This window comes from Phoca vitulina, unplaced genomic scaffold (genome assembly GCF_004348235.1).
Source record: "Phoca vitulina isolate PV1807 unplaced genomic scaffold, GSC_HSeal_1.0 scaffold24, whole genome shotgun sequence".
In the NCBI taxonomy this organism is placed as follows: Eukaryota; Metazoa; Chordata; class Mammalia; order Carnivora; family Phocidae; genus Phoca; species Phoca vitulina.
This window is the reverse complement of record NW_022589727.1, coordinates 16,945,960-16,965,830: the sequence shown is the minus strand read 5'-3', so window position 1 is coordinate 16,965,830 and position 19,871 is coordinate 16,945,960. Positions and strand designations below refer to the sequence as shown.

The window sequence follows — 19,871 nt, the reverse complement described above, 5'->3', positions numbered from 1 at the left end:
TGAAACTGCATTTTGGGGGCTTAGGGGATTTGGAGAAAAAAATAGGTTAAAAAATAAAAAATAGGGGTGCCTGGGTGGCTCAGTCGGTTAAGCGTCTGCCTTTGGCTCAGGTCATGATCTCAGGTTCCTGGGATCAAGCCCCACGTCGGGCTCCCTGCTCAGCAGGGAGTCTGCTTCTCCCTCTCCCTCTGTGCTTGCACACTCTCTCTTTCTCAAATAAATAAATAAAATCTTAAAAAAAAATAAAAAAATATTTTAGGTAGGAAACAAGGAATTGATCAAAATGGAAGGAAATAAAAAAATAAAACATACAATGCCTTAAGCCTAATTATATAGAAATAGATAATATATAAATGATTAATAACAAAGTATGAATAAGGAATTAATACAGAAATTAATACAGAAATATGCAAATAAAAGCTATATGCCCTAAACGTAATTGATATAAACTAAAATGTTAAAATATCACATTTATTTCAACTAATGCTTTAAAAAGGAAAACAAAAAAAAAGGTCTTAAAAACAGTTTCGATATGCTTCCATGAAAATAGTGCCTCATTCCATAAAATATTCAGTTTCCTTATTCCCTTTGCCAACAGAACTAGCTGTTAGAGTACTTGATTTTGGGGTGGAACCAGCCAGCCTTTAATTTACCACAACCATATAACACATGTACAATCACTTTCACTTCTTAAAAAAATTCTTTGGGAAAAAAGAAATCCAGATGTTGCAAAGTCTTCAGTTCACAAAACCTACTGAAGCTTCCAAGAAGTCTCATAACTTTTAAAATCAAATTAAGTGAACACATCATTTGATCTGATGTGCAGCATCTACTCCTCAATTCAGTTCATTTTCCTCAAAAACGTGAGCCTGTACAGTAATAATATTTGTAACGGAGCCACAAATATGGCTAGGGTTTTAAAAATCTGGCCTACAAACATGCTCCCCCAAAGTCTGACAGCCTTGCTGTCATATGCACCTCTACTTACTCATCTTACCAAGAGTACGGCGGGCCAGAGGGTTAAGAACTAATACAATGCTATTCAGGTTTTTCTGCATTTACACCCAGGCAATTCGCATTAATGATGTGAAAGAACACTTAACAGACAACTCAAGTTTGCAAATTAGCAGGAAAGAAGAGAAAAATGACTCAGAAGAAGCATACAGTATTACCAAATGCACTTTACACATTTATCCTGTTAAGTGTAGCTTAGTTTTGATGATTTACAATGCTGGTTCGTACTCAGTTTTGTAAGCATAATAAAGTCTCCGTAATCTCAGCCTTCCCCATAGCACCCTGCTATTAAATCTTTGTTGAGAAGTGTGATGAGACCCCTCTGGCTTCCAGCCCTCCCCACCCCCTGAGGGAATTGGCAAGAAATGATAGGGTTTGTGGATTAGTAAAATGAGAGGTTCTCTGTGCTTTTCCTTCTTTAAATATATATTTTGATAATCTGTCTTCTGCATCAGAGAGTCCCAACAGCATTAGACTGTTGATTGTCCTCCCTTCCCAGCCTCCAGGAAAAAGAGAGCAAGGCTGGGGCAGGACAGGTGGTTTCTATCTACTGCTACAATTGAAAAGTGGGATTTAATTTTTTTTTCTTTCCCCCTTCCCTTTATTCCTTCAAGCAGGGGTGATACATAACTTACTTACACATGTTGGATTGCAAACGAGAAGAAAATTGCACCATGAGACAAAAAAGAAAGAACTCCTCTTGATGTGAGCTCCTTCGTCCCTACCTATCCTTAGGGACTGTTTTGTTTCCTAGATCAGGGTGCTTGTCCAGAATAGTGCCCACATTCCAGAACACCTCTCAGTGATGAATTATGTATATGATCCCTTAGATCTCTAGGTCCCCAGTGGCTGAGTTCAGTCGAGGTTACTAATATCTACTCATGAACTGATCTGGGGCATACTTAATCCACATGATGAGTTTCAAATCTGGGTCTAGAATTGGTCATCTTGCTCCATATTTGAACTTCATCTTCTAAGGCTCGGTCTACTCTGGGGTCACTTGGCAAGGCTATAGGAGGATTTCAAGACTTTTAACACAGACTGAATCAGTTTTCATCTAGGCAGGCTCCCCAAGGAATGTGCCTCACCCTTGGGGATGAAAGTCACCAAAGGAACAAATCTCAAGTTACCTAGAAACCCTCAGCTACAGGATGGAAATAATCTGAAAACAGGGTATCTACCAGTTCTCTGACAATTGAACTACCCTCAGTAACTCCCGCAAGTGTCAATCCACAGAATACCTCAGTTTTCTGTTATTTTACAAATCAACAAGTTTTAAGAGTTCTTTCTCTCCTAATTCTACTCTACAGTTAACCCGTCAGAACATTACTCAGAATTCTCTCTTTCTTCATGTAAATTGTTGACCAAAAAGTCTTCAGGTTTATGGTATAGCCAGGGAGGCCTACACATGTAAGTAAAGACTTCAAGGCTAATAGAAGGGAAGCCACAAGGAGCAAGGAAAAAATGAAGGAAGCAGAGAGAGACTGTAAACCAAGGAGAAAGGAAGCAGAGAAATAGGGACAATAAAAAAATGAAAAGTCTTTAAGAAAGGACAGGAATCTGAGGGAATGAGCAAGGATACAAATGGGGCTAGATGAAGTTAAAAGACAAAGAAAGTGAAAAAGAACAGTGAGAGAAAGAGTAAATTAAGAGGGGAAAATAAAACTAGAAATACCCTCCTTGCTAAACTAACACTTTGTCCATCAAGGAGAAAAGAAAAAAAAAAAGAAGCAGCAGCAGCAAGTAGCAGCACCAGGAAAAGAGTTAACTCAAGAAGCAGGAAACATGAATTGGAGGAGCTGGATGTCCCAACTTATATTAAAATGATTTAATCAAAGAAGAAGGTAAAAGCATCACATTACTTTTTTTTTTTTTTTTAAGATTTTATTTATTTATTTGACAGAGAGAGAGACAGCTAGAGAGGGAACACAAGCATGGGGAGTGGCAGAGGGAGAAGCAGGCTCCCCGCGGAGCAGGGAGCCCGATGCGGGGCTCGATCCCAGGACCCTGGGATCATGACCTGAGCGCAAGGCAGACGCTTAACCATCTGAGCCACCCAGGCGCCCCCACATTACTTTTTTTAATTAAAATACTTCCAAGGATCTTTAATCTTTTTCAGATTAGTCTGAAGGGTACTCTTAGCCAACTCAAGTTTCAACTTCAACACCTTCAACAAATGTGAATGATTGCTGATTTCATTTCTCCCCCTTTTCTCTCTCTCTCTAATCCTCCACTTTTGCTTTTCCTCGTCAATCCTCCACCCTCCCAGAGAAATCATCCTGAAACAACAGCAAACAGGACCAAGTCTTATCAGATTTACCTTTCCTAAAATGTGTTTGATTGTCACAAATAAGCCTCTGTTTTCCTACCTTTGATTAAAATGTTGTGGTATGTGAGCAGAGACTAGATTCCCTACTTTTAGAAAGCTTAAGATCAAAACAAACCAAATATTTTATTAGGGTGAGCGTTTTTTTCATTTTTGAAGAAAAACAATATTTAACCCATAAATATCTTCACCATACCATGTGCTGAAAATTGAGCATTTTCTGCACTGATTATTAAAGTTGTATAATATGTAAAGGAATATGTATTGTATAATATATAAAGTTGTAAAGGAATAGTATCTTTTGCTTCTATTCTATTTCATAAAGCTGAACATAAGGATAACTATGTGGCAGAAACTCAATAAAAAATAAACACTAAATAGAATGTAAGGCTTGTTTAACAACCCACTCTCACCTAAGGTAAGATTCCTTGCTAGCATAGTATATACTAGCCATGTCAGTCAAGTCACTATGTCTTTATTCTAACAGTAGTGATGATTCTTCATGAGTAAAGCTCCTTTTAAATCACCAGGTATTCCACTGAAAACAGAATCATACTAACTGTCTTGCATTTAATGGGACTTTCCAAAAATTATGCATTCTAAGGGATAAAAAAATGCATCACATGAAGTCAATTAAATGTATATGAGCTAGAAAATGCAAATAAACCCACAAAGAATATCAATACACACCCAATAGAATGCTAAAATTAAAAAGACTGACAACACAAATGTGAGCTAGGAAGCACAACTGGAACTCTCAGACATTGCTGGTAAGAGTGTAAAATGGTGCAACCACTTTGGGAAAAGGTTCAGAAGTTTTTCAAGTTAAACATATCCCACCACCCCTCTCCCACGACTCAGCAATTCTATCCCTATTTGTTAAATCAAGAAAAATAAAACATATGTCCACATTAAGACCTACATAGGAAGGTTCACAACTTTATTCATAAAAACCAAAAACTAAAAATAACCAAAATGTCTAGCAATGGGAGTATGGAAATAAATTATGATATATTCATATTATGGAATACTACTCAGCAATAAAAAAGAACACATTACTCATATATACAACATGGATGAATCTCACAGACATTATACTGAACAAAAGAAGCTGAACTCAAAAAAAAGAGTACATACTGTGTGATTCACTTACAAGAAGTTCTAAAACTAATCTGTGGTTAAACAACTTAAAAGCTAGTTATTTCTGGTGGAGCATTATTGATCAGAAAGGGGTACTAGAGAAATTTCTAGGATGCAGGAAATTATCTCAAGAGGGATGTGGGTCATGTGGGTATATGTGTTTTGTCAAAATTCATCAAATTGTACATTTATGATTTATAAATTTCACTGTATGTAGATGTTACATTAAAATTACAGCACTAATAAACAACTGTGAAACTAGTTAGTTGGTCTCCTTATCATGATGATATGAGTAAGCAACTTTGAAATGGCTTAAGGTATATTCTAGACTCAAGCAAATGAGCAAACATGTTGAGGATGATGAAGCTAGGTTTCTCACTGCCAAAGACTGTAGTAATAAATATGGAGAGGAACCTGGGATGAACCTGAAGTGTTGGATTGAATTAGAAGCATCAATATGAACACATGATTCTTATGCGTATATTATATTAAATTTACGTATACACTTCCTAATTCTGTCTGCTGAAAGGCTCTATAATCAATGATATACCTACAGCAATGAGCACACCTAGTGCCCATATCTTGGTTTCTAAATACCTTTCTTCTTAAAAGAATGAGGGCTCCTTGGAAAAAAAAGGCTGATTATGGGACTGGGACAAGAATATGATGTGCCTGGGGCATTTGTGTGCAGCCGAAACTAAGGTAAGTCCTCAAATAATGATGAAGACATATGAAACCAACACAAGATCCAGTTTGAAGGGATTCCCATTGGCTAAATCTCAGGCAATCTGAGCATCAAAATAATGACAGTAATAAATTATGACCACTGAGTAAAATAAAATCCAAAAGCCCATAGTGATACAAATAAACAGATGAGTGAATGAATAAGAAAGGAAATTGTGGTAGAAGGCTAATAACTACAAAAATTTATAGAGTTAAAATGGATGTTTTATGAGGATGAGGATATTTATATGGGGTCAAAGCATCTTCCCACAAATGATTTATTACTTACAAAGGAAAAATAGTAACTTTATACTGGAGAAAGTTGGTGGGCACCACCTTGAAGAAGTATTCAATGTTAACATCATCAACATGAGGACAAATCAGCATCACATGCTTCTAGACCTAATGCACTGAGAAGAGCACAACATCATTTTGATGGTGTTCCTGCCACAGAATGATGTAACTCGAATGTAATCACAAAGAAACAAACCCAAATACAGGCATTCTAGAAAGTAGCTGACAGATACTCTTCAAAAATGTCATGGTCAAGAAAGACAAAGAAAGGCTGAGAGATCTTTCCAGGCGAAAGGAACAAAAGAGACATGACAAATAAATGTTGTACATGATCCTGAATCCTAGACAAGAAAAAAAAAAGCTATAAAGGACATTATTGAAACAACTATTCAAATTTAAATATTGATCATGGATTAGATAATAATATTCTATGGTATTAAATGTGAGCTTTCCTGATTTCAAGAAGTATGCTGAGGTCATGTGAGAGAATATTTGTTCTTAGGAAATACATAAGATATATTTAGAAGGGTATGATGTCACCAATCTTCTCTCAAATGATTAAGAAAAAATTAACGAAAGATAAAGAATGATAAATAAATGGGGCGAAATGTAAATAATCATTGAGTCAGTGAATGAGGTAAATAGTGCATGGGCATTCTATGGATTACTTTTGTAATTTTTCATTAAGTTTGGCACTATAACAAAATAAAAGTTATTAAAAATCCTAAAAACCACAAAAAATATGTATTATGGCCAATACTTATATATGCAACATCAATGCTCAAACTTAAGTTCCAACCAAGAGTAATGGGTTTTCTGGAAGAAAGAAGATTCTATGGCCTTAGTCACTGTAGTCCCTTCTTGAAGAGCCACAGTGCACTTTAATAAAGAAGCCTATTTAATTGGATTTAATCCAACATTTCCACAAAAATCTGTTCAGAAACCCTGACTAAAATGGAACACCTTTTAAAATCTTACAAAAATATCAATATTCTATGGAAAACAGTTGGAGAATCACTTGTTTACTAAATATGTTTCCTATACATGGGTAATTGAAGAAAGATTTGTGCTGGGAAACAAAGAGAGAGAAAGAAAGAGAGAGTTACAGACACATGCACACAGCCAGAGAATATCAGCTTCAAATAGCAAGAGAAAAATTACATGAATCTAAAAATATATATCTACCTAAAAATATATCTACCTAAAAGCTGATATAGTCTGTTCTTATAGGATGTTTCTCAAGAGGATAGAAATTTGGCAAACTGAGTTTTAGTTTTATTCAACCATTAAACTGAACATGTCGTCATGCTAATTGTTATTTTAAGTCGGATCCATCCCATGAACTGCATAGCAGAATAGCGTCCATGCTTTTGTGGGAATCTACTGTGGGCCAGGCACTGTACAAGGCTCAGAGAATACAATGACAAATAAGACACAGTTCCTGCCATCCATGAGCTCGCAGTCTAAAGAGGGACAGGGGGAAGTGAACACATATAGTGGAAACTGTGAGATGCAATAGGCAGAGAACTCTGTGGGAACACAAAAAGGCACCAAACTCAGGCAGAGAGGCATCAGGGAAAGTTCCCCCGAGGAAGTGATATTTACATCAAAATAAGTTAACACACACTACATTTCTTTGAAAAAATATTGACAAAGGTTTTTTTTTAACTTTATTTTAACCATCATGTTAGATTCTGAACCCCCATGGCATCACTATAGTTAGAAAAAGAGCAAGAGAGAGAGAGAGAAAGAAAGAAAGAAAGAAAGAAAGAAAGAAAGAAAGAAAGAAAGAAAGAAAGAAAGAAAAGAAGAAGGAAGGAAGAGAGAGAGAAAGAAAGAAAGAAAAAAGGGAGAAAGAGAGAAGAAGGAAGGAAGGGAGAGAAAGAGAAAGAAAGAAAGAAAGAAAGAAAGAAAGAAAGAAGAAAGAAAGAAAAAAGGAAGGAAGAGAGAGAACGAGAAAGAAAGAGAGAGAAGAAGGAAGGAAGGAAGGAAAAGAGAGAGAGGAAGGAAGGAAAGAAAAGAAAGAAAGAGAGAGAGAGAGGAAGGAAGGAAGGAAAAGAAAGAAAGAGAGAGAGAGGAAGGAAGGAAGGAAGGAAGGGAGAGAGAAAGAGAAAGAAAGAAAGAAAGAAAGAGAAAGAGAAGGAAGGAAGGAAGAGAGAGAGAAAGAGAAAGAAAGAAAGAAAGAAAGAAAGAAAGAAAGAAAGAAAGAAAGAAAGAAAGAAAGAAAGAAAGAAAGAAAAAGAAAGAAAGAGAAAGAAAGAAAGAAAGAAAGAAAAAGAAAAAGGAAGGAAGGAAGGAAGGAAGGAAGACCCACTAGCTATTAAAATCTAGGCACAGTTCATAATCTAAGGACTGTGATGCTGAGTTTGCCACAAACGGCCATCTTAGAATCCTTCCAAAAGCACTTCTAGACTCACCTATGTGTTCAAGTGTGGGAGTAAAACAATTGGGAGAGCAAGAGAAAAAAAAAACAGTATGAACTGAAAAAATGAGAAATAGAACAGTACTCGAAGACAAGACGTGGTAAGTATTGTTTACCTGTCAACTGACATTGATTAATCTTGTGTTCGGTGATGTCGCTCAGTGACTCGAACACCTGGAGGCAGCTGTCACAGCTGCGCACGGCCTCGTCTTCCAGCTCCTCTCCGTCCTCCGGCCTCTTCTTACAGCCTAGTGCCTCTCCATCTTCAGGCTTGTCTTCAAGTTTACAGCTGGGGTCTGAAAGAAAATCAAGACTGTAAGTGCGGGGTTTAAAGACAGGTTCTTTTCAAGTAACATTTAATCTTCTTGCTACCAAAAACAGAAGCACCATTTTCCTCAAAGCTGCAGAAGGAAGGCTCCGTGGCAGATTTTATTCCAGAGGAACCAAAAGCTAGTCTTGCCTAAGATGTGTCACTTCAGGATGGCTGACGCTTTTCCTTTCCTCCGCCACGTGGGCCTTTTTTTCTCATCGCTTCCTTCAAATAATTCATCTGTCCACCCTTAAGGTGAACTTTGACATTTTTCATAGCCTTTTAGGGGGTTTTGCTTAAAAGGTAAAGAAATCAGTTTTAAAATTAAAGTCTCTGATGTAAAGGAAAAGAACCACTGTGCGTAAGAATGAATTCCCTTTCTGCTAAATATACTGTTTCACAGGAAATTACCCGAATTAGCCAAAAGTCTAGAATAAGCTAAGCTAATTACCATAGGCACGAAATTGACCTTTACTTACAAACTGGTCAAAACACACAGTTACCCCATTATTTGTTAGACAGCGATAGCCAAATAAGCTCTACCACACAGCAAAACATTCTTACAAACACGGATTCAAGTGTAAATATATTGGCACGTCTCTTGTTTTCAAACAAGTAATCATCAAAAAAACCAATATATACAAAGAGCAATTATAAATTATAATCAAGTCAACGACTTAAATTGGCATTACCAATGTCAAAAAGCTAAGGTGGCGGGAAAACTAAAAATAGTTCTATTCTACCCCTAAGAATGATACACAAATAGCAAGGGGGAATGAGAGAGTAAAACACACGTAACATTTTTACTTAGAGCTCTATACATACTTTAGATACTTTTTGATTCTATGTGCGGTCCTTTGACTCATTTTAGTGATGTGCCCCCAAACATCCTGGTGCCATCCCTCCTCTTTACAGGAAAGCAAAAGTGGGGAAGGAAGAGAAAGACAGAATATGCCTCTTTAGGGGAAATTGGGTAATATAATCTGTGACATAATTTATGGGACATTAATTTCTAATGGCAAAATGTCCTCCAAAGTCAGAAATAAATTATGTCTCAAAATATAGTCAATAAAATGGTTATAAAAGAGTTGTATCAAGATACCTAAGAAATATGTAATGCATTATCTGTAGTCAATTTTTTTTTAATATGGGAAGATAAAAATTTGAAATGTTAAAATCAGGAATTCACAGAACCAAAATTAGCCCAGATTTTGTAGAAAAATCTGTAAGTGCCACCACACCACCATCCTCCTGTCTGGAAATGCTCTCTGCTGCCCGGCATGTAACACGCTTCTACGAACCCTCCTTCTCACAAGTCACTATGGTCCCTTTTTTGCTGGCAGTTGTTCTAAAGCCTTTCTTCGCATCTGCAATAAACTTAACTCTGTCACCACCCTTCAGATGATTCACGTGTGCCAAAATCAACTTACATTTCAACATATATAATAATCTCTTGGGCTCATGAACAGAGCAGAGTTCTCATCTCAAAGAACAAGTATTTTGTTTGTTTGTTTATTTGTTTTTAAAGAACACAGTGTTTAAGTGAATTGGTAATTTGGGTTGATTTGCCATCTGGAAAATTATTATCTCAATGCTCTACACAGTGCCCATTTCAATAGACTGGGGTTTTGACTGCTCATTCCTGGGGGAGTAATCACAGGATCTTTTTTGTGTGTCTTGTACTTTGCCCAGCACAGCACTGTGTCCAGGTGAGTGCTTAGTAAATATTATTTAGTGATGATAAAAAGGGAGAGGAGTGAGGAGGTAGAAAAAATGTGCATAAAAAGTCCTTTAACTGGTATTTTTTCTATAAAGAGGAACAGATCAGGTACCACCAAATTAAAAAGTACCTACATGCCTACATTTCCCAAAATTGATGCGATGATCCATCACATTTGACTTTGCTGGTTTCAGATATTTCACACACCACAACAAATAGGTGGTGGTTCAAAGATCTCCAACAAACTAAAACTAAGTGGTAAAATATCGCCAAATTAGAGAGAAAGTCCGGAAAATAAATAACTGTCCCAATTACGGCAAACTGGCCCTCACACCACTAAGGACTTGTTGGAAGGCGGTCTGCACACACTGAATATTCTCCGTTGTTTAGCATGAGATTCCAGTTTCTCATAAAACTGATAGCACTGAGGGAAATGTGGGTGCTAAGTCTGAATTTTAATACGATTATTTAAATGCTATGCATCAAGTTTGCAGGCCTGTTTGTTTTTAAATAAGAAGACACTCTGAATACTTTAAGTAGTACGCAGAGAAAAATGATAAAAACTCGCCTTCCCTATTATTCAAGAATATGGACACTTTACACGAATCCAGTATCAAAAATATCAAACAAATAGGAATGCATTCATGATGCTTGAGCTCTTAAAAGCTAAAGAATGACTCCGGTCCGTGCTTCTGACACTGTGGCTAGTTATTAAAATAAGGGTCAGTTTAAGACTAATAAAAAATGTTTTTGCTTCCACTTCTGCATTTACAGATAGAACCCTTTAGGGACTGAAGTCAGTCAAGCTTATTCACTTCTGCTGCAACTTTAGGATGCATGCTCCAGCCAACTGGCGAATTTGTTTTTAGGTCACCACTTAAGAGGGACCCTCTGGGGGGGTGGGTGCCATTATAGTCTACGATGCCTTGGTGTAACGAGTGCTAGAATCTCAGTCTCTCTCTCTCTGTGAGTAGATTTTTTTCCCAACCTCCACTTTCATGAAGAATTATTTCTCGCCCATTCAAAAGATGTTTATTTGTGTTAGGGGGCTCGGCTCCTAGAGTCAGTTGATGTAAGGAAGACTCTGGAAAGCTTACATTGTCGACCATTTCTTTCCCACAGGTGGCTACACTTCAGTAATTGCACATGGCCTCAGTTATGTAGTTTTTATAAAGTCCTTTGAGATCCAATCATAAAAAATAATTGTATTACTCCGCGAGCCATTCAAATCTGACTTCAACCTAAGGGGTTATAAATACAAGGTCCACGCCTGCAAGGACTGCCCTGCTCCCAACACCACTTCAAGAAGGACAACTGTTCTTTCAACTCAATTGTTGTGCTCCAAACTCCCCCAAAGGGCAGTATTTTTAAATATCCACAGCTCCCCTGCACTAGAACTGCAAACCCCATCCCAGCTGCAGACACCACTCTCTGTCCTTTGACCTAAAGGACGCCACTCAGACATGTGACGTCCATCACTACTGAGCTCACCTGCACCACCTACTTTCCAGCTCATCCCTTCAAGAGGTTGCTATGAAGCCCCGCATTTATAGCGTTCTAACCTGGGTAAAAGACTTAATTTTGGAACAAAGACACAATTATTATTACAAAAAATAAATGGCAGCTCTCTTTTTCCAATTTTGTTAACTTTACTTATAAATGGAAATTTAAAAGAAGTATGTTTTTCCCCGTATTATGTTCTCTGGCAGGTGGTGCTTTCCTTCTCATCCTCCCCTTCATAGGGTTGTTATTGCTATAACTTGGTTTAATAAAATTTCAACTTTGGGGAAAATGAAAAATTGCACTGGCTTAAAAGTGTTGGAGGCAATAAACCCATGGACTTCAATTAATTTCAAGTGTGGGATCAGTTTAAGGCCAACCAGCAGAAATTCTATTCTGTCCATGTAAAAATGAGGTTTCACCACATTTACTTTTTATAACCTATATAAAAGTCAAGTCAAAGTAATGAATATCTAAAAGCTATCTCAGTGGACTGGCAAAGACTATCTGTATTCTTGAAACTCATCTTACATATTTCTCTCTGTGCAACAAGGATCCCATGCCTGATCAAAGCTAAAATGTCAAACCACTGAGAAAACAGCCCAATTTCCAACCCATTTCACTGCCTAGAAATGGACCTCCTTCCAAGCCACTTTTGCATGGAAAAGCACTGGCAAAAGAAAGAAAAACTAAGAGATCATGTGGTTATAATTATTACCAGGCAAGGAATATTTCTGCAGCTCAGTGGTAAAGTAAAACTCTGTCGCTCCCTGCTCCCACTAGTGTCCATCGCAAAACAACTGCCTCATTAAATCTCTGCAGTAAGATTAATATGCCGTAGCTGCACTACATTTATAACTTGGTACTCTATAAAAAGCACATTTAATGGTAAGAGCCAGAGCCTAGATACAAAGTATTACTATAAAAACTTCTGGCAGCCAGTACACAGTGCAGGCCCTCTGTCCTTCTTGCAGGAGATATAAATGAGGCTTTTCCTGGTTAATTCCAAGCACGAAGCTCTACCTTACAAACCCGAGTCAGTTTTATGAGAGTGGCAGAAACACAAGATTCTGAAGATGATGTAAATATGAATGCAAGAAGATTACTTAACAACTAAGATTGGCAAGAGATGAATGAACCCAAAATACTCCACTTACACACACACGCAAACTTAAAACATGACCATTTCCTAACAGTCTGTTCTCAGGTCATAGCCAGCTTTTCACCAAATTAAACAACCATGGCATGAATTACTCAATCTTAAATCAACCCACATAATGCCAGTAAGTTCAAGAAATCGCCAACTAAAAAGTGCATACTGTCTTAAAAGAACCAAAAAACAAAAACAGACACTTCTTGACTTCATTGTAATGACGCGACCTCCTGGATCTTAATTACCTAAGACTATAAAAAAAGTAAATGTTCGAGAAAAAGTGGGCCCAACGCTACGCTACTAGTGGACTAGTAAAAATATAATGTTTTTGCTACTTGAGAAAGCTGCCTCAGTTTTCTTCCAAGGATTTTGTCTAAAAATAAAAAGAGCATTATAACTCAGTGTCTTATTCTCAGAAATCCTATGATGAATAAGTAAACAAATACTTTATACAAATGTAACTCACACTCAAATCCCCCAAATCACTACAAATGATGAACCCCAGGTTGACAGCCATCTTGTGTCAAATAATCATTAATTGTCTAACGTTGTTTTTAAAGTTCACATCTGTATGTATAGCTAGCTCTAGGGTTTACTGGCATGGTTGCAAGTCCCATGCCTAAAAAGAAAAATCAAATGTTATCTGTTTAAGGCAAATCATGTCCAAAATCATTCCTCTCGTACAAGGGGGTTCAAACTGCACTCACTGATGTATCTTGATACTTTTTAAGAACAGAGGAAAAGTTACCTTCAGGCTATAAAGAGTTAAACAGGGAACAGAAAGCCTTCCTAGTTTTCAAAAACCAAAGGGCGGGATCATTATTTTGTGCTTTCTGGGCTCTAGCGATGCATTCTAACTTGAAATCCCATAAGATGAAAACAGATTTAGGGAAAATAAATCGCACACTGTTATAAAATGGCAAGCAGGCTCTAATGAAGGAATGCAGCATTACCAGACTGTGCGGCCGTCTGGCCCACACCCGCCTGCTGGTCTGCTGCCTCATTTTTTTCTACTGTCAAGAAAAGGTAAACAAACAAAACAAAACAAAAACAAAAGCAACCAGTGCAGGGGCAAAGGATGCACATCCAAAACCCAGTTCTCAGCTTGGAAGGACAGCACCGGCCATCCCCTTCACCCGGCAGGCACCAACAGGTCTGGAGAGCTCGGGCGGTCAAGGATAAAAATGTGCTTTTTACTTTTTCTGCCATGTTTATTTGCAATGACTCTATTCTCTGAAAGTTATTAAATTGTTTTACATAAAAAGAAAAAAAAAAAAACCCTTTTCCAGTACTTGTTCTTTTCTTTGTCTATAAAATCTTCCCAGACAAAATGATCTCTCTATTAAATAAAATCACGCTGTTGAATTTAGAATTTCCGCGGTGTTGCTTAATTGTTCTACAGGTCTATCACGGTCCTTGAAGACCAAAGAGAAATATCACAGATGTACTATAATCAAGGAGAACATGCCAAACATGAATTTATTACCACTCTTCTATCTACAGTGGAATTCCTTGCAGGAAGATGCTAAGTGGGGGGGAAATTCACCTTGGGAGAGGTTAAAAACAACAACAACAACAACAACAACACACACAGAGAACCACACACACACTCTTTGGAACCAAATAAAAAGTTTCTCCCCTTCCGATCAGAATCATACCCCAATTTCTTTCTTCCACTTAGTCCCCCTTTATCCTTAACATAAAATTTAGAAGAGAGCAATTTGAGCACTCCAACTTTCATAAAGAGTATTTATCAATGCACTCCTGCCTTAAAGTCATTTAACTTTGAAACTGAATTACAATAGCTGCCTTGTTACACCTTCAGCAAACAAATGTTTACTAAGCACCCAGGCTCAGTAAGGGGCATTTGGCTAAGGCCCTGGAGATGTAAAGCCTAGGACCTTGTCCCACGGAGCCTGCAAGCTGTGGAAGAGCTTCCCAACTGGCAGGTCAAAAGTGGGTCCAGTCAGGTGTTGGAGGATACTTTCATTCAGCCCTGGAAGCAGCCATGTACAGCTTGGGATAATGGGAAACTGTGGTCCTATTGCCTTCCCATTTACCCAAGTGTGCCATTCGAACTTAGCATTTTTCGGCATCTGTCATGATGTGAGAGGGCTGGCAAGCACGAGTGTGGGGGGAGGGTGGGTGTGAGTAAATCAATGAGTGCAGAAGGCGGGGTCAGTACTAGACAGAGAAGCCCACAGACCAGGGGCATTTAAATCACATAGGGCAGAGCAGGGAATTTTTGCCTAAAGAAGAGCAGCTTGGGCTACCTTTTAAAGGATGGGTAGCCCTGAGGACAAGTAGAAAATGGCTCTCCAAACAGAGGAAACATGTAAAGGCACACAGAGGCATAAAACCACACGATGCCTTCCAGGAAGTGCAAGTTTTTCTGTGCTATTCAAATGAGGGGTGCTGCATAGAGTGGGGGGAAAGGGGAGCCTTGGCAGAGAGGAGGCTGGGAAAGCAGCTAGACCACGAAGGAGCTACTGTGAGCTAAATGTTCACATGCTAACCTCAGCACCAGGGGCAGGCACCCAAGGATTGAAGGAGAGGGACTGATCTCCGTTTCCATTTTAGAAAGATGCCCCATTGGAAATGGAGAGGGTAGTTTGTTAGGGTACCAGACCTGGAAGCAGGGAAACCAGTCTGGAGCCTATGACACGAGGCAGGAAAGGAGGGAATAAGGTGCAAACAGTCAGTGGCAGAAGAAAAGGCACAGGAACCACTACTCCGCGCTGTGTTTAGGCACGAGAAGGTGGGGAGCGGGCTGATGACTGCCGGGTACTGGCTGCGGTACAGCCATTCCTAGAGATGGGCTTGCTGTCTTGGTTCTAAAACAGGTGTGTTAATCAAGGTTAATGGCTTACTTTTTCTCACTGTGTTTACATCCAGAGTTTGCCTTTTATCCATAATCCCACCAAAGCCGAAACTGGAGAGGGACCGGCCAGAAACACCACAATCACACCAGCTAACGTTTTAATCCAGTGCAAGAGATTTGCAAGGGCCCCCATGACACCTCTGGGGACTAAGACCTTTGGTGAGATTCTTTTTCCTTTAGCCTTATTTCGAACTTACACAAAGCCAAGGGAAAAAACAAATCCAAAATTTGACTAAAAATAAAAACGGCTATTGATTCTAACATCTCTTTCTTCAGAAATACTGCAAAATGTTTCTTCAGACAACTACAATCACAATTGAAACATACTTGAACCTAGGAGTTAGACGTTTGGATGTTTGGGAAAGGGTCTAGTTATTTCCTCTTTAAATGTAACAAATAAGCTACAGCTATAGAAGCCCAGCCAAGAAGCATTCACTCCACTCCAGCCAAAGAAAATCTGGGGCAAAAAGCCTTCATATTCCAGACATCATACTTTCTGATACTTCTACCAACTGTTCTTATTACGTCAGCTATGTTAGATAACACCAGTCCAATTGTAACAGTACTTCTGAATTCCACACTTAAAGTTAACTGTCTCAACAATTTACTGAAACAGGAGTTTAGGCAGAAAGTGTTTTGTTTTGAATAAGAAACTCTCTCTCACTTGCTACAATGTAGCAGTGCTCATCTTTATATTTTGAGAAGATAAACTCCACTGTCATTCACAAAAATCAATCCAATATTATCACTCAATTCTCTTAATTAGCTTTCTTTTCTTTTTCTTTTTTTAATTTGGGAAGTTCCTCTTCTAAATTTTAAATGCTGTATTTGAAAGACCGGGACAATTGAATTTGTCTCAAGGTTGTGAAATTAAACACAAAATTTGGGACCTTTAATATCCTGTTAAATGTACTCATATCACCCAGGAATATGAAAACTTTCAGCTTTTTTGTTTGTTTGTTTTTCTTTTTTCCCTTTAGCAGCTTCTATTGGTTCTCAAACAAATTGGGGATCCAATTGTAATTATAATAAAGTAGAAAATGCTTGAAAACAAATTTAAGTTTTTTTTTTAACTTTCTTTCTTAGTTGGCACACAGTGGAAAGCCCCGTTTCTAAGAAGTGATCCCATTCAGGAAGATAAGAAGGTGGTTTCTAAACCACTGCTTTGGTACCATGACGGCTCAGCAAAAGAGGAAAAAGGAGAGAGAAAAATCCTACCAAATAGGTACATGTTTGTATAATGAAAGATCAGAGCAAAAAGTGGGGCTATGGCTTATGACTTACGAGCTATTACAAAACACAAGAAAATTTATGTATAACTGGAAAAAAAGAAATTCACTCTGTTCTCCTCTAGTTGGGCTAATAAATTTCAAAATACATGCAACCCTAAATGTCTAAGTTTCCTTCAGCCTGATAAACAAAGCAAGAAAAGCCACACAACCAAAAATAAACTATAAAAATAGATCATTATTGAATTAGTACCATTTCTGCAACACTTCCCTTAATGAATATGAAACAAAGGAAATATAACAGCATCATTTTTAACGGCACTTTTCATTTCCTAGAACACAATTCCTTAAGTTTCTATATGTGTTTAATTAATGTTTTTCTTTAGTTTTAACTCAATCTCTCCAAAAACCAGATTTTAAAAATGCACTTTTTTCCTACAGAATGACAACCTTGCCAAATGTGCATTCAATCTGCATGTATCTGCAGACAAGTAATAAAGACACCAATGCCATTAGCATAATCAATACACAATTTACAGAGCTACCCAGATAGAACTGAAAGTGAACGTGTATGCCATTATCTTAGTAACTATAAATTAATAGTCACTTGTGGAAATATGTTCCCGCTTATATTGTTTCAATCCTGACCTGTCAAGATAATGTGAGCATATGTTAAATATTTTATAGTATTTATGTTATATATAAAAATATATTAAATGATGATATATTATCAGATAATCTCCAAATATGCATAAAGTACAATCAACTAAATCAATCACACATCAGGGAGAATGGCTGATAAATAAGCACCCATATTTAATCATTTTGCTTTTTCACCATGTGATTTAATAAGGAGATATACATATATGTGTGTGTGCATATATATATATATATATATATGTATATATTTCACAAACATAATTTTCAGTAAATACACGTGGGGAAGGAGCATGCATGTTCTCAGATGGTGAGCTAGAAGGGCCAGATCTCATCCTATTTTCCGAAAAGAATAACAAGGGATCTAATGTAATCAATCCTACTACTGTTGCTTTTAATTTTGAAAAATCCAATCCTTTTGAAACTTCCTTTTCAGCCAACACTACCAAAAAAAAAAAAAAAAAAAGAAAGAAAAAAGTAAGTGCCATCTCTGAAATGCCATATATAAGACATCTGAATTGAAGTCATTTGTTTGGGAATGGTGATGTGTCATGCCCAAGTCCTTCCGCAGATGACACCAACGTCCCGCCAGTCCTTGGGGTAACCCATCCCCAACAGTTGTGTCCATTTCTTCATACCACAAAGAAAATTTGTATGAAAAAAGTAGCATATTTCAAAGAAAATGGACATTGCTTCAGGATGGTAGCATGCCAGTTGGAAATAGGAATTTGCTTCTCCACACAGTGTATTTAAAACAGCTAATGTGACATTATCAGGAGGCTAGTCAACCCAAAGTCAGACCCACTGTTATAATTTTGCAGGCACAACCATCACTCATTTTTCCCTATAACTCAGACTGGTGGGTTCCACCCTAACAAATCTCCTGACCTTTGAGCGAAAGTATCCAGAGGAAGACCTTTGAAAGTCTACTCAGCTTCTGTGAGGAGGTCTTTCTGCTGAGATTTTACCAGCGCCTGGATCTCTCACACCAGCACCCCAGCACCGCCTGCTCTACAACACCTCCCAGATCAGCTTTCTGAAGCATGCAATGCTTTTATCAGAAGGCAAAGCCTTTAATCACACAATTAGGGATTTGTCAGGTTTCCACTGCTTTTAATTCTCTTTCAGGTATAACTGACTAATACATTTTTTTTCTTGTAGAAGTAACTTCCTCTGGGGAGGTGTAATAGGGGAGGGAACTGAGATCTCAATGCTTAAAGGAAAAGGGAACAGCACAGGAGAAATGTGGGGGCCAGAGGATTAATTATTTCCACCTCTTGATTTGGCTTAAGATTGGTTCTGGCCTCTTCTATTTGAAAATTATGAGATTAAAGACTGCCCATTTTCAAATCCAGAAGTCTACATTCTTTTTCTACTTCAGCCATGCTGATTGGATGAGCCTCTCTTTCCTCACCTATAAAATGCGAATAATAATACTTGACATAAGATGCACTTCAGATAAAATGAAATAGATACACAGCATTTTTGGAAACATTTTGGAAACAATAATAATAACTGACATAAGATGCATTTCAGATAAAATGAAATAGATACACAGCATTTTTTGAAACATTAAAGTTCCCAAATGCAAAATATTCACCATAAATAGTGAACTCACATCCATTACCGGCCTTCTATTGTAGAGAATGTTTCCTAAAAGTTTAATATAAAAATTCGCACAATTTCTCTCAGGCCATCTCCAGAAGGGGAAATATTTTCACAGGACACAAAGAGTCCAGCTGGCCACAGAACTATGTCACCCCTCAGGACTTTGCAGAAGAGGGAAACAGAAAGAGGATAAAACGTGCATGCTTCCTCAGTGGCCCCGTGAATTTCATCCATAATAAAAGGCTGCAACTAGTTAGTAACTTGCTAAGAGCCAGACACATGTTAGGTACTTTACATTTGTTACCTGATACAACAATCTTGTGAAGTAGATTCTCACCATTTTATTGGTAAGAAAAGTGAGGTTTACAAAGGTTCAATGACATGCAGGATCCAAAAACAGGCCCGTCGGACACTGGGTCCCTCAGGTCAACTCACTGGGACATGTTGTTTGTACCCCCAGGACCAAAAGCCTGAGACCTTGACAGTTAAAACTAGAGCAAGGAAGGTGATCTCCCAGAGCAGTGAGCTCCAGATTTGGGCTTTTGTAAAGAATCTGAGAGAGGCAAGGAAAGTCACTTTTCCTTCCACAGTCTAGAATGTGTATACCTGGGAAAGGCAATTCCTAAAACTAGAAATCAAGAGAATGTGACTCTCCTCCCTTTGTGTCACAATGTCCTAGTGTGACTTGGAATGGTGCACTAAAGCTCTCGGGTCTAGGTCTCGGAGGCAAAGGGGGAGATGGGTGCTCTATGTCTTGACCCCTCAGAACATTCTACACCTAGCTCTTCTGAGACTCTAAGCCCAAACTACCACCGTAGCCCAAAACACCCTTCCTAACGTGTCTTCTAGAACATCTATTTTAAATGATCTCGAAGTCAAATTTCTTTTGTCACT

General features: G+C 38.0%; 1 protein-coding gene across 4 annotated transcripts in view; it reads right to left on the bottom strand.

The window, feature by feature from the left end:
• ZNF521 (zinc finger protein 521) overlaps window positions 1–19,871 on the bottom strand; it is a 271,861-nt gene that overhangs the window by 235,536 nt on the left and 16,454 nt on the right. For 3 of the 4 annotated variants that reach the window (XM_032421453.1, XM_032421450.1, XM_032421451.1), the window contains one exon: window positions 8,036–8,215. Coding sequence is in view for 3 of the 4 variants with exons in the window: in XM_032421450.1 (XP_032277341.1) it covers window positions 8,036–8,215 (180 nt within the window). In the remaining variant the exon portion in view is untranslated. The remainder of the gene's footprint in view (window positions 1–8,035; window positions 8,216–19,871) is intronic. The other variant, XM_032421452.1, reaches the window with a different exon arrangement.